The sequence below is a fragment of the Rhinolophus sinicus genome, linkage group LG06 (genome assembly GCF_036562045.2).
Source record: "Rhinolophus sinicus isolate RSC01 linkage group LG06, ASM3656204v1, whole genome shotgun sequence".
Classification (NCBI taxonomy): Eukaryota; Metazoa; Chordata; class Mammalia; order Chiroptera; family Rhinolophidae; genus Rhinolophus; species Rhinolophus sinicus.
The window spans coordinates 111,602,308-111,617,429 of NC_133756.1; the positions used below are offsets into that span (position 1 = coordinate 111,602,308).

At 39.6% G+C, this 15,122-nt stretch overlaps 1 protein-coding gene across 22 annotated transcripts in view; it reads left to right on the top strand.

The window, feature by feature from the left end:
- Positions 1 to 15,122, top strand: part of DLG2 (discs large MAGUK scaffold protein 2) — a 1,902,684-nt gene that overhangs the window by 1,748,642 nt on the left and 138,920 nt on the right. For all 22 annotated transcript variants that reach the window (XM_074335659.1, XM_074335660.1, XM_074335661.1 and 19 more), the window contains one exon: positions 6,576 to 6,690. In XM_074335659.1, coding sequence (XP_074191760.1) covers positions 6,576 to 6,690 — 115 coding nt within the window. The remainder of the gene's footprint in view (positions 1 to 6,575; positions 6,691 to 15,122) is intronic.

The window sequence follows — 15,122 nt, forward strand, 5'->3', positions numbered from 1 at the left end:
AAATCTCATTCTGAATCTCAAAACCGCCTTGTGAGTGGAATCTGACAGTTTGCAGGTGAGCAAACTGAGGCTCAGTAACTTCCCAAGGCCCCGTTGGGTTTTTACTCCTGACAGGATTAGTGTGTAAAGCTGGCCACTTAGTTGAGAGCTCCTCGCTCTACTCCCTCTGCTCCCTGCTTCCTTGGTAACTGACAGTCAGTCATCAGTCACCTGGCTGAGGTGGTAACTGTGGAGAGGTGTAATATCCACCAGTTCACTTGGGGGAGGACACGCCCGTGGCTTCATGCTCTAGTCTAACCCAGTGAGTGTTAGCCATCTGAGCTTTGCAGATATGAGCAGTTGGGCAGCTTTAATTAATGCAGATTAATCCTACTGCCTTAAATTACCCTAGGACCCTCAGAAGGCAATGCCTCCTTTCCTGTGTGAATGATAGGGTGGATTTACATTCTATGTCTCTTTGTTCCCTTGACAAATTGCAAAGGAAGAAAGTATATGGTAGAGCCCCCTTCACGGGTAACGTGTGATGTTCACCCTCTTGCCTTTGCTCCATCCAAATGTCCATCAGTAGCTCAAAGCCTTGAGACTATACTGATGGATGAGGTCACTGATATTGCTGAAAATGGCAGTAGCTTTTGAAACTTGGCATCATTTTCCTGACCTCCTAATCACTATGGATTCGTGAGAGGACCCAAGGGTCCTTTTAGTGCTTTGCAAGCTGGTGAACAGTTCATTGGCATCCTGGTGCCAATTGACCCAACATATAGCCACCTGCGGCTCATTCCTCTTTGGCCCGGTAGAAACATCCACTGATAATAGGCAGAGTGAGGCTATACTGGGACTCTAGGAGCTGTACAACACAGGTTTCCATTTTACGTGGTACAGAGAGGGGTTAGGACTTCAGTAAGTGATGAACAAGAATAGGGGTTGAATTACACATGAAAATTAATGAGAAGAATTAGCAGCTATTACCTTTAGATCTTTCAGCTATCTCTTGTAATCTTCCTAACATATCTTGAAGTAGATACAATTATTATTACCATTTTACTTCTGAGGAAATTGAGCCCAGAAAGGTTAATAACTTTCACAATGATGCACAGCTAATAAGTGGCAGAGCCAGGATTCTGACCCCATCTACATAACACAAATCTTGTACCCTGTCTGCTATTATCACCCATCATGTCAAGTGAAAGCAAATGGGGCAATCCCAATATGGATGCGTCTAGTCAGGAACAACTGGATTTAAATACCCAAGGAGGTGGAATTTTTTCTTTTCTTTTCTTTTCTTTTCTTTTCTTTTCTTTTCTTTTCTTTTCTTTTCTTTTTTGGCTTATACATAGAGGGGAAAAAGAACTAGCTGGAGATAATGCTTCTTGAAACGTCTCTGAAACATTTGTCTAGAAGTTTGTTTTCAGTGTTGACCTTCTGGTTATAGAAATAAACCCTAAGAAACATAAAATAAATAACTTATAATTTTCAAAGCATTTACCAGGCACCTATTTCATGCAAAGCAAGACAGCAGAAGGTGCTGTTTTATTAGTGCAGTCCCCACCTCAGCATTATCATGCTTAATTTCCTATTCAGTGTCCCATTCTGGAAGAAAAAACTCCTTCAGTTTCTTGGCAAAGGTATACGCCAAGCACCTGGTACATTTCTGTGTGTAGGGAAGGAGGAATGATAGACCCTGTGGCTTGGGGAACAGACATGAGTGAGGCATCTGCACTTTTTAAGGAGTTTATGGTGCAATAAAGACCAGCATGCACATAATGAATACAGTACATGAGAGGAAGGAGAGCAAGATGTCAAGAGGAAGGGGCAGAGAATCGAGGAGGCCTTAGGTTCTAAAGGAAAATCATGGTGTTATAATAGGTATTATGATGTGATGGAAACAAATTAGCCTCCCAGAGATTCAGGGCTGAATACCAGCTTCCTGTTTAATGAGCTCTATTACCTAGAACTCTGTGACTTTGGTGAAATTAGTTAACTTCTGTAAACCTCTTTCCTCATCTCTAAAATAATATACCTACTTCAGAGCTTTGTTAGGAAAAATAATATTTAAAGTATGTAGCACAGATACTAGCACATTGCAGGTGCTCAGGAAACATCAGTTCCCTTTTAGATGATATAAAGATCAGAGCACTTTAAAATCACATTTGAATGTTCTCTTGAGGGTTAGCAAGTTGATTGAAAAATGTTCGAAAGAGCTGGGCATAGATGTGCATAAAACATTTGGGGAAAGTAGAGAGATTATGATTAAATGGACATGATATTGTTAGATCTTGTTTTAACTTATTTAAAAATGTAATTTTCAGTACTTATAAAACATAAAGAAGACATATTACACAATTTACATACCTGGTTTCTTGTTTATTTATAGAGCATTTGTTTTTATCTTGTTATATAAACTTGTTTTTATCTCTAAGAAGCTAGAGACATAGCCCTTCTCCTCTCTCTGCCTCTCTCTCTCTCACACACACACAAACACACAGGTATACATGCACACAAACATGCAACATTTATATTTGTAAACCCAGATCTTATTATTTTTGCTCTGATGCAATTACTGGGACTTCATTTTTATTTTTCAAAAAGGATCAAAGAGAGAGGTCAGCACTTTGAACACAGGATTTGTGATGAACATGATTGTCCAAGTGGAAAAATTGAGAGTAGGATATATTCCAACTAAGACAAATGCAGTACGATACAGTACAATCTGTGCAATACAATACAGTACAGTACAGTACAGTGCAATGCAATACGGTACAGTACAGTACAGTGCAATGCAATACAATACAGCATAGTACAGTATAATACAATACAGGACAGTGCAGTACAGTGCAATGCAATACAATATAATACAGTACAGTACAGTGCAGTGCAATGCAATGCAATACAATACAGCATAGTACAATATAATACAATACAGAACAGTTCAGTACAGTGCAATGCAATAAAATAAAATAAAATACTTCCTCATCCCTAGAGGGGAATGTAAAACACTGTCAAATATGATGTAGAACAAACATATGGCAGAAAAAATGTTTTGGAGATCTCTTGAGCCATACAGTAAGGAGACCACAGTTTATTACTGAAGCAAGTGTCTTGTGATATATAAAGTGTGGCATCTGGAAGAGCTTTAACACAGTGCTGATCGTCTGTAGGTTAAGGATCAGAGAAATGTGCCCAAGGTAGGACACGACTGAGATGGGGAGAACACAGAGCTCACCTGGAGAACAATAAAAATAATAGCGAGATTTGGGAATGGCAGTGATTAGACAGGAATAAAGCCTTGAAATTAGAACATTTAGCTTTGAAAAAGGAAGTCCTAGGGGAGAAGCATGTTGTCTTCATTAACAACCTTAACATTGAAAACAGGCAATTTCAGTACCTGCAGGCTTTTTATAGCTGAATTCATTTAATGATTCTCGCTTCCTCATTCATTATTTATCCATTCATTCAGAAAATGTTTATTGAGCACCTATTATAAAAATGCCTCCTGCATGCCAGACATGATGTTAGGAACAGGGAATCCCAAGGAGAGTGAGATGTGGCTTCTGCCCTCAGAGAGTTCAGTCTCATGGAGAAGGTGGCAACTGCACAAATAAATACAATTTGGTGTGATTAGTAGCAAAGTGGCAGATGGGACAGGGGACTGACACTGAATTTGATGCCGAAGGAGACAGTTGGAGGTAGAATTTCAAGTTTTTATCATGGTAGTGAAGTCATCAAAGTTGTAGGGAACAAACAGATGGGAGATTTAGTGGCTCTGGGTGAGGGGGAGCGATGTGTGGTATTTATCAAGTGGCAATGTGGAGAATGGATCAGAAGACACTAAGAGTTACTGCTCTGTGTCCCAGGCCACTGTCATCTCAGAGAAATGCTAATGGGGCTGTATGATGTCTGTGCAAGGCAGCCTTGCACAGACATCATACAGCCCCGTTAGCGTTTCTCTGAGATGCTCTGGGGTGCACTACCGTGTTTCCCCAAAAATAAGACCTAGCCGGACCATCAGCTCTAATGCGTCTTTTGGAGCAAAAGTTAATATAAGACCCGGTCTAATGTAATAATATAGAATATAATATAACATATACTGGATCTTATATCAATTTTTGCTCCAAAAGACGCATTAGAGCTGATGGTCCTGCTAGGTCTTATTTTTGGGGAAACAGGGTATGCTGTTCTACTAACCTGCCACAAATGTGCGCACATACACTGAGATCCCTGTTTATAACAGCAAAAAGCTGGATGGGCCTCAATATCTACCTATATGGGAATTAGTAAATAAATTACTAAACTATAGGATGCAATTAAGGGTATTAAGAAACATGGTATTTATGTATTTGGGAGAAGGCAGGGAAAAATCCAAGTTGGGATCTCATGTGTATGTGGGTGTGTGTGTATGCATATCCATTCACATGATTTGAGACATGTCTATGGAAGTCTAGCCCACAACTGTATATGTACCTCTACAGTAAGCTGTAGGGAAGCCCAGCAGGGGGAGAGAAGAAAGAGAAGAAGGTGGTGAAGTGAGAAGAGACAAGAGAACCTCTCAATTTTTATTCTGTGTTTTTCTATATACTTCAAATTTTACACCATCCATAGACTTTGTTTTGTAACTTAAATAAGAAATGAAATAATGCCCACAAAGCACTGAACACAGCATCTGTTATGTGGCTAGCAATAAATAAACTGACTCTTAGGATAGAAGCAAACATAACTTGCACAAAATGATTTAGACCTGCCTAGAGCACCATATTGATGGCTATAAATAAGTATTTTCTCTCTTTACTAAGATGGAATGAAGTAAATATCTTGACGCATAGTCAATAAATTTTAAGTTAAATATGTGTTTTGCTTATTCAATCATTTAGGATTTAAGTATTCAAAGCTAAGTTTGGAACAGAAAGCTTTCCAAATCTAGATAACAAGAGACTTTATTTAGGCACTGGAAATTTCCTGTCAACTAGTATGGTTTTATCCTTCAAGTACTAAACTTTAAAAATATTTAACATTCAGAGGCCGTTATTGTCTATTATTGAAAACCAAAGTAAAATCTTTTCTTTTATGAAATCCCATCCCACAAAAACCAATAGAGAGATATTCAGTAACTTGAGTTTCAATTTAACTGTGTAGAGCTTTTTATTTATAGTGAATTTCAAACACATTGTAAGTATATCATCTTTTATTATATTTATTTAGTCATTCTTGTTTTTATGAAAAGTTATGAATAAATTGAATTGAAAATCAAATTGGTTTTTGAAATGTACTGAGGACCTCTGTTAAAATTCTTCATGATGAGTTTCTTTGTAATTAAAAGAACCATTTATAATTTGAATTAACATTTCCACGTTTATCTTGTTGGTAAATTGAGCCTTTCACCTACTGGATTTTCCTAAAGCAAGACTCTATTATGCCAAGGAGACGATAGAACAAGATGTGATCAAGAATATCAAAACTTCAAAAGCGGTTTCTTTTTAGAAGCTGATTGTGTTAATAAGTATCTTAAAATCTATTTGTTCTTTATTTTTATTTGGACTGACATGGCAAAAATATTTTTCTTTTGAAGACAGTATATAATACCTGTATTTTCTTGATTTTTTTTTTCAGACCTACATATTTTTTTCAAGTTTAATGTTTCTAAAATATATTTAATATGAGAATGATCTCCCATTTCTAACGCCAATGTCTTGAGACGCTGATTTCAATATATTGTGTGTCTTAGAATTGATGGACTTTGGCATGTAGGCATTTAATATTAAAGTTAAAGGACAGAATTGAGGTCTAATCCCAAATAATCAGCTTCTACCAGCCTCCCAGCAGAAAAAAGCAAAATGACATGGTGGTGTGTTTTTTTACACAATTTGTCAGCAAACACTTGGTTCTCTGCTCTATCAGGCTGAGAGTAACTGGAGACTCACCCAAACCAACAGAACATTAGTAATTCCTTGGACATTTTTTAAAAATTTTGAGATAGAGATACACATGCAGTTATAAGAAATAATACACGGAGACCCCATGTACCTTTTCCTCAGTTTCCCTAATGGTAACATTTTGTACAATGATAGCACATTATCACAACCAGAATACTAACACTGACATAATCCATCAAACTTATTTCGACTTCCCCAGTTTTACGTGTGTGTGTGTGTGTGTGTGTGTGTGTGTGTGTGTGTGTGTGTGTAGTTAGTTCTATGACATTTATCACACGTGCAGGTACCTGTATCCACTACCACAGTCAATACAGAGAACGTTTCCATCACAAGTACCTTTGTTGCCAGTTTATAACCGCACCTTCCTCCTCTCCCATGGACTTTTCACAGACTGGGGATTTGATGGCCGTATACTTTCTCGCTATGTTTTTGGGAAGTGAGCGATGTGTTCTTTTCCTCTTGTGAATGTCTGCAAGTAAATAATGTGAGGAAGTGAACCCTGAGTGTCCTACCAGTCTCGGGTTGTGCACCTTCCTGTGGCTTGGCTAAGGGACCAGCAACAGGGATGCAGGGCTGCCTCATGTGGGCAGCTTTTCTAACTCTCTGAAGGCTCAGAACCAAATCTGCCACCTCTGTTTCCATTCCCAGATTACGCTCGCTTTGAGGCCAAAATCCATGACCTACGAGAGCAGATGATGAACCACAGCATGAGCTCCGGGTCCGGGTCCCTGCGAACCAATCAGAAACGCTCCCTCTATGTCAGGTAGGCAACGGAGCCTTTCTTACTGTGATCTGCACTCTGTGAGCAATCCGGCTTGGGGAGACCAAGGCAACACCTTATAGCAACGGACCATGTGTTTTTATTAACCCAGGCTCCTCAATACACCACTGTAAGACCTGAACTTTAACCATTTTGAAAAAGCTTTTGAAATGTTATTACGTCAAAGGCCTCTGCTTTGAACAAGTTATTAGTTGGCCATGGTATGATTCAGGGTAAAGTTCTTAGCACAGGTTGCAGTGAAAATAATGAGAAAAATCATTTTCAATTTTGATAAATCTTAAATATGTGGACCAAAGCCCTGGATATTTGTTTACCATCAGTATGGGAAGTAAGTATTCCTGTATCGCCTCCTGACTTGCTTGATATCTACTGCATTAGCTTCAGTGTATCGATTTGAAATTGAAACTACTGTTTTATAAAGTTATATGTCTTTTCCAAACAAGTTTGGGTAAAAAGACTTTCTTCTGTAGCATCTCATACCAATCATTTATCAGACCACAAAAGTTACTTATTCCTTGCCTGATAGAACTCACCAATGTACCAGGAAAAAAAAAAAAAAAAAGATTGATTGAACTTGAAATGCCCCATCTTTCAGCCTTATAGTTAACACTTGAGTAAGATACATCATCACTCAACTATAATATGCATCTCTTCTTAGCACAAGCCTCCTATATTCCTTCCAAAACACACTTCATCAGTGCTGACTGTGCTTTTAAAAATAGCATAAGTGTTAACAGCCAAAGGGGGAAAGTGGTGCCCAATTAATTGTCAAAATGAATCCAGGAGCCAATGGAGGAATCGTACCCATCCTCACTGTATTCTGCTCTCCCTAGTCTGCCCCAGACTGTGGTCTGACTCCATCTAAGGTCGTATTCTCCTCGCCTGAAATGTCACTCTTTCCCTGGCATGAGGTGTGTGTTATGGATACTACATTATGTACTTGAATTGACTTATCCTGTTGATTCCACATTGGCTATAAAGTTATCTTTTGTGTGTCTTAGGTAGGCACAGCAGGGCCGGAAAGCAGCAGGCTCTCCAGGGCCTTCATTTCCTGGCAGCTCTGACAAGCATAGAGTCCCTTCTTAATCCAGGCAGTTCCAGTACCTTAGCAGCCCTGGGATTTTACATTTTTTAAAAAGTTAGAATATTACTGTTCCATATTTCTCCCACTGCATTTTGGAAGATTATTTTGTTATGCTTTGGTGTAATGTCTGAAAGGAACTATTGAGAATCACCCTAGATCGTGTCTTGTGGTGACGCGTCACAAATATGATGGAAAGTGGGTGGCTATTTCTGTTTTCCTCACTTATGTTGTATTGCTGGTCTTTGTGATACAAAATATTTTTTAATCTTGAAATGTTTTAGTCTTGGGTAGCAAGTTGGGAAAAACCAATTAGGTTAATAGGATAGAGATAAATCAGTTAATGAAAATAAAATGGTTATATAGAATAAAATTGGAAGGAAAAATACCATATTGTCCATATCTTGTTAAAAAATAGAATGCACAAAATGTTAATGTACCAGAAGAATTTTGCTGAAAATATATTGATAATAGCTTAGTCCTTTTAATTTAGTTGTAGAAGATTAGGAAAATTAAATGAACTGACAGATGACATTATGTAAAACTAAAGACTTATTTGAAAGAGTAGTGTTAATCAGAATCATACCTTTATTCGCCAATATGGTAAATAAAACCATCACATACAAAAGATTTGAAGACTTAAGGTAACAAAGAATGTTACCTTGTTTACAGTCTAATAGTGTTCCTCCATTCTTGAATTGTGCACCTGTATTGAAGGGAGGAACCACTTTTAAATGAGGCTCAAAAGTAGCCAATACTTCATGGGGAATTCTCCAAATGATTTTTACAATAGACAAAGGTAGTATTTGGCTTCCAATGTTCGATTCTTAATACTTATTTTGTTCATAGAGGGCTGACTGCAGCATCTAAATGACTCCTAGAGGCATATGGAAGAGATATGGGCCATGCATAGAGTTAAAATCAGAGGGAAAGAACTTGCAGCATCTCCGGCCTTGTTCTTATGTGATGTGATAAAACAGACACTACCACTCCACCTCACCCACCACCCCTGCAAAAAAACAAACAAGCAAAAAAGCAATAAAATGACATGAACTAGCAAGGTCTAAGGGGAATCCTTACTAAAAATGATTCGCTAAGTTTGTACCTTTGTTGTTTGGGGTTTTTTATTATTATGATGATTTGAACACCAATTTTAGTTATAGGATTTTCATGGAAATGCTTGCTTTATCTAGAGTGCTTGAATAGGACTAATACCAGTTGGTTGTGCTTATTTTATAAAGCCAACTAGCTGCTCTCTCAATATAAACTAGTAGCAAAGGGTTTCTCCAATTATGTAAATATCAGAGGATGAGCATGTTCTTTTAATCTGAGAATGACATCCTGGAGTATTAGTCTCTTCATTCTGTTTAGCTTTATGTAAATCTAGGGCTGAAAGGAACCTTAGCTATCACCAGTTCTACTGTTTACAGAAGAGGCAACTAAGTCCCCCGGGGAAGGAAGAGGTTTGCCCAGGACCTCACAGCTCTTTGGTGGCACAGTCAGACCTCCTAAGGGCTTCTCCCCATATCTCTCTGCCTCCCAAGGGCTCAACTTATGTGGTATCAGCTGCTGAGTGCACTTCAGCTATGCTTCCCAATCTGCTTCTGTCAGCACAGTGCCTGACTCTTAGATTAAGGAATAGGTTAGGAGAGAGGAGAAATTCAAACATAAATCTCTTTGGAGTTTTTGCACAGGATAAATTGTGCTATAGGACATATGGGGTTCCTTTAGTATTATTCATATTTTTCCATGAAGCCAACACCTAAAGCAGAAAGCAAGCAGCTTCTCTGCTCTGTAGTAAACAACTTAGCAGACTTCGTTGAATATTTATCTGCACCACAAACCACCCTTCCCCTTGTAGTTGCCTCTTCTTCCCTATCCACACAGACTCTCTCTCCTCTCTCCTCGCTTCCTTCCTCCTCTCTCTTTCCTCCTCCCTCCTCCCTCCCTCTCTCACCCCTAGCACTGCTCTGGCTGTGTCTGAGAGGATGTGTCTTCTCAGCATCATGCACAAGCTGGCCTCATTGTCCTACTAGAAATGATTCTCCCCGGTGATAGCAATTTCTTTGCCTGAAAGTGTTGCAGGGAGGGGGAAGGGAACTACCCCATCTGAGCCAGGCAGTGTTTTAAACTTGAGCCAACCCTCTCTGTTTTCCACCCTAGTTGTAATGATTTTCTTTCTCTTAATCTTCTGTGTAAGGTGCTTGAAGCGCTTGACGTGCACATGGAGTTGATTGTTGCTAATGATAATACTGTACCTGTTCTATGCGAATGATTTGGGTATATTTGATTGAAGGGGCTATTTGTATTGTATATTTCCTGCATTGTGAAGCATATCTAGTTGTAGAACCTTAAAAGTAAATAAAATGTTAAAAATTTGAATAAAATGTTTTTCAAAATGCTCCACAAGTACATTATCAATTCTTCAGACGGAGATGCTTTTGGGCTCCTGAGCCCCTGGAATACAGATCTTGTCACACATACTTTGAGGCTCTCAGTATGGGCAGATTGGGGTCTCCTCGCCTCTACAATATGTGCTCCCCTTCTTAGCTACCAGCTGCTTAAGGCATCCATGTACCGGAAAACAAGGGTTTTCCTGCTGCTCATAGGAATGGACCTTTATATCCAAATGCTACTAAGAAAGGTCAAAGATATAGGGGATTTAAAAAAATCACACAAAAGGGCAAATAGCTAAGGAACTATCTTTTCTCCTGATAAAAGAGAGTAAAAGCACCCAGTACACTGGGAGAATGGGGAGGGGAAGAAAACAAAGCAGGTAAGTCCACCAGTGGGGAATAAAAGGTCACAGGAAAGAATGTAAAAGAGAAACTTGGCCCATGCTCACTCGTTAATAAAAGCTATCGATTTCGAGTGTTCCGGTGAATAACCTCCCTGCTGTGCATTTGGGTTTAAAAGTCAGTTGCTATGATTTATTTATGCATTCATCAAGCATTTTTTTTTTAGTGTATATTCTGTGCCAGGACCTATAATGGACACTGAGGACCCAGCAGTAAAAGTCATGTTTCCTGTCCACCAAAAATTCATGTCTAGCGAGTAAGACAGATGAGGGGAGCACAATCAAAATGCAGTGTGGTATGGAAAGTGAGCTCTAGAAAGGCCTAGAATTTGTATTGCTTCCTAATGTAAGGATCTCTGAATTGGTTCTTCGGGATCCAAGTTCACCCAGAGGCCTTCAAGTTTTTTCACTCAAGAGTTAGAAATACATTCTTCATCATGACCCTGTAAATACATACACCACACACACATAAAGCCTAAAGTTATTTTCTCTAAACTGTATGAACACTTTTTATATACAGTGTACTTTGTTATTTTTCATTCTATTTGTCTCCTTTATTTAAAAAATGGAGGTCACATCTCATTCACTTGACTTAATAACTCACCAATGGGTTATAATCCACAGCTTGCAGGTGGAGTAAACAAGAAGTGCTCCAGGCAGATGCCACAGCATATAGCCAGGCAGGAGAGCGTATCTTCACTCCAGTACATTGAGCATCTCTGGGACCCCACCTTTAGTCTTCTAGCCAGCTTGGAAGCCGGTTATCTCTGGTACAGACGAGGAAGCAGAAGTGGAGGGAAACATTTGTTGGGCGTCTTCTGTGGCTCAACCACTAGTGTTCTACATATATTTCCCCATATGATGCTCCAACAACTGGAAACTCAGGGACTATTTCTTCCATTTTACAGATGAGGAAACTGGGAATCAGAGATGTTAAGAATTAGCCCAAAATAACAGAGCTAGACTGGACGTGAACATAGACTTTCAAGTCCTGTGTGTGAGGCAGTATAGAGCTGTGTTAAGAGCACAGTCGCTGGATCTTACCAGACAGACAAACAATTGAATCTCGGTCCTGCCACTTACTAGCTCAGTGATTTTGGACAAATCAGTCTCTCTGGCCTTCGCTTCTTTTTCTGTGAAATGAGAATAATAATAAGATACCATAGAGTGGTTGTGCAGATTAAATAAAATAGTGAATATAAATACCTGGCACATGGGAAGCAACTGATACATGTTGGTGGTATTTATCATTTATTGTAAAAGCAACCTTTTCCCCCTGTAGAACAGAGACACCATAATATTGATTCTGGACAAAGTACTGTGTCTCAGCAGTGGGATGAGATGCCTTGTACCTTTTATTTCCTTCAGCAAGGGAAGAAGGACAGACTTCCTGGCAACCTTTTACATTTTCAGTCCTCTAGACCCCATGAAGGCTGAAGGGGAGAGCCAGGATTCTGTGGCTACAGAATGTCCAGCTCTGTCCAGGCATTTCTCATCCCCCAAAAGAGCCTAACCAGAGGCAGAGTTTGAAAAGAATTCATCTGGAGACACATATTAGAAGAGTCACTGTCCTGACAATGGGCCCTTTCAGGTCTTTATAGATGACATCAATGTTCCTAACCCCATGATTTCTTCCACTTCCCCTCTGCATTCTTCACCCCTCCAAGCCCTCTGCTCGTAGCTTTCTGTTCTGGATTTGAAGGCTTTATTTCTTTTTTTACAGTGGTTCTAAGTCCACATTTTGCACTGATAACTCAAAATTGTTGCTTCCTAAGACAGTTTTTGTTTCAAAGGACATCATAAGACAAACACACCTAGGTCAGTATCCTGCCCCATTGTTTCACATCAGGCTTTCATGCACTGATGCATTAGTGCATCGATTCTTTCATTGAACAAACACGGTTGAAGTACAATGTACCAGTCTGCAGTCGATGTTAAGGATACAGAGATGAGTAAGAACACACACCTTCTTCCCTCAGGATTGTCATTGTCCATACCTGTTGGCAATTCAAAGAGTGTGCAGGTTATCATTGTAACTCTCATTTCCTAATACCTCATGTGTAATATACCTCGCAATTATTATCCTGTGTTAATCTTTACAATATGCCTCATAAGGCTTTCTACAGTGAAATCTGCCCAGAAGACCACTAGTATTTAAAACTAATCACTCAGCAGAGGGATCACTCTGGTCTTTATTAAAGTTTTATGGCAAAACTCCCTCAAATGGAAATAACCATTTAATAATGGAGTTGTACAAATCCCAGTTAATGTCTTAATTTTATTATATTCTTAGTGCCTTATGTCATAATGCTTGGCATAAAGACCTCTCCTTAGTAAATATTTGTTGACTGAATTAATTCCCACATCTTCTTTAGATGTGAAAGAAAAACATTAGACTATAAGCCAAGATCTTTGAGCAGTCAATCCTATGGAAGTTCAATGCCAGTTGAGTCGTCCCCAAGTGAATGGAGACTGGCTATGTTCTGAGGACAGAGGCTCTACCTACTGGTGTTGAGATTTCCAGGACATTGTGCTCGCTTCGGCAGCACATATACTAAAATTGGAGATTTCCAGGACACATCTAGCACTGCGTGGCCTTTCAGGCTGCTTCATTTGCATGCTGAACTCTGTGATTCTGTTTACATTGAGGCCTAATTCAATAATAGATTTACACAAGCACATACAGTTTATACCCTCTTAGTGAGAGGACTTGGGAAAGGGGTAGAGTCCAGGGTGAACCTCATCCTGCGTCTCGTTCTCAACACTCTTCGTCTTCCTAGTCTAGGGACAAAAGGCTGGAAGTTACATTGAGGGAAGTCTTGAAAACAAATCCAACCCAGGATTCTTCATCCAATGGGTTTTTATGCTAGAGGAACTATGTTTTCACCTGATGGATTTTGGTGGGAGGGGAAAGCTGTAAGTAAGAGACTCTGGTCTTTTGGTTTTTGTCAATTTAGCCTATCCTTCCACTCCACTTCTTGCCCCACTGCACTGCTGGTCAGTAACTGAGGTAAGGGAGAATGAGGAATGGGGCCTGCCAAGGGGCTTCGCTCCAGTGCGAAGCTGCTTCCAGCTTCACTAGGCTATGGATTTCATAAGGCAAAGCCATGACATTTGTGGACTCCATTACAAGTCAGATTTTATTATTCTTCTTCCTCAAACTTGGACCAGTCATGCTCTCAGCAGCTGTCCCCAAAGGACATGTTACAGTCAGCTGTGTGCACCCCTGGCCCAGTACTTGGCACAGGGCTGGGTGACAATGATGAAAGCCCATGCTCATTGTACTATAACACAGTGAAGATGAAATTAATCCTGTAGGGCACAGGTTTAATTCATATTCATAGACCTTCTGTTTGGTTAACACTTTATAGAGAACTCCTCCAGACAGACCAGGCTTCTGGTCTGGGCTTAATTTTATCAATGGCTAGGACTTGAATTTCCCATTTATAACATGGACAGAAAACCTCGTTCACAGGCTTATTGTTAGGATTAGGTTAAAGTAAGTCAATGAAAGAGTCTACCAAATGGGACTCGTTAGGTTAAGGGGAGGTCCCTATACCCCTTTGAGTGCTCAGAGCCTGCCTCCTCATCCGGTGCCTCCTTTAAATCCGAGTAGATTTTGATTCTTCATTTATACTTTGAGACTCATTAGCATTATGCTCACTCTTTTGTGAATTTGCATTTTTTTATCGTATCCCCACTTGTGGAATAAAAGGCTTTGTTTTCAGGAAACTAATTTTAAGCCTGAAATATAATAGAAAGGAAGAGGAGTCATGGGAGTCTGGGGAGTTTTCTCGTTCCCCCGAAATCATATGCTGGCCCTGATTTTTAAAAGGCTTTTAATTTTTAGATTTCTATAGGAAGAGGAACAGAAGTACCATGCGTGACCCTTCCATTGACCATCACGCTTTTCCTCTAGCCCTCTGTCCCAAGATCTAGAATCCAGATATCATTTTTATTAACAGTGGGCCCTCCTTCATTCACTCACTCACTCACTCATTTATCCAGAAAATCTTTTCTGAGCCATAACCATTCACCTCACACTGTACTGTGTTCTGAGGATAAAAAGAGTATTAACAGGGCATCTTTACTGCCCTTAAAGCACTCAAGGGTAATTCTTTCAACCTGGATTCTGCTCTCAACCTCCCACCCCATGGTAATTGTATTTCCAGAAATCTTGCATCTCCAAAGGTGACTGGCCTCTTCACCCAAAATTACTACTTCCTAGAGTAATCCAGACAGCTCTAGCTAGAAAAGAGAGCAGAACAGTAAAACAGTGGGACAGAGGGTGCTCACTGGAGAGAACAGGTGAGAGGTCAGGGCATGAAAAAACTGAGGGAACTTTCACCCTAAGTCATGAGGTTAGGAGCAAGGTAATAAACTCCAGATATTTCTTCTTTAATCTCAGTACCTGCCATGTTATAGGAATTCTTTAAATACTTGTTCAGTGAACTTTTTGAGTGGCAATTGAAGGTGATGATTGAACAGACCAAGGTATTAAGAGATTCATCACTGACTCGTAGATGATGGTTGAGC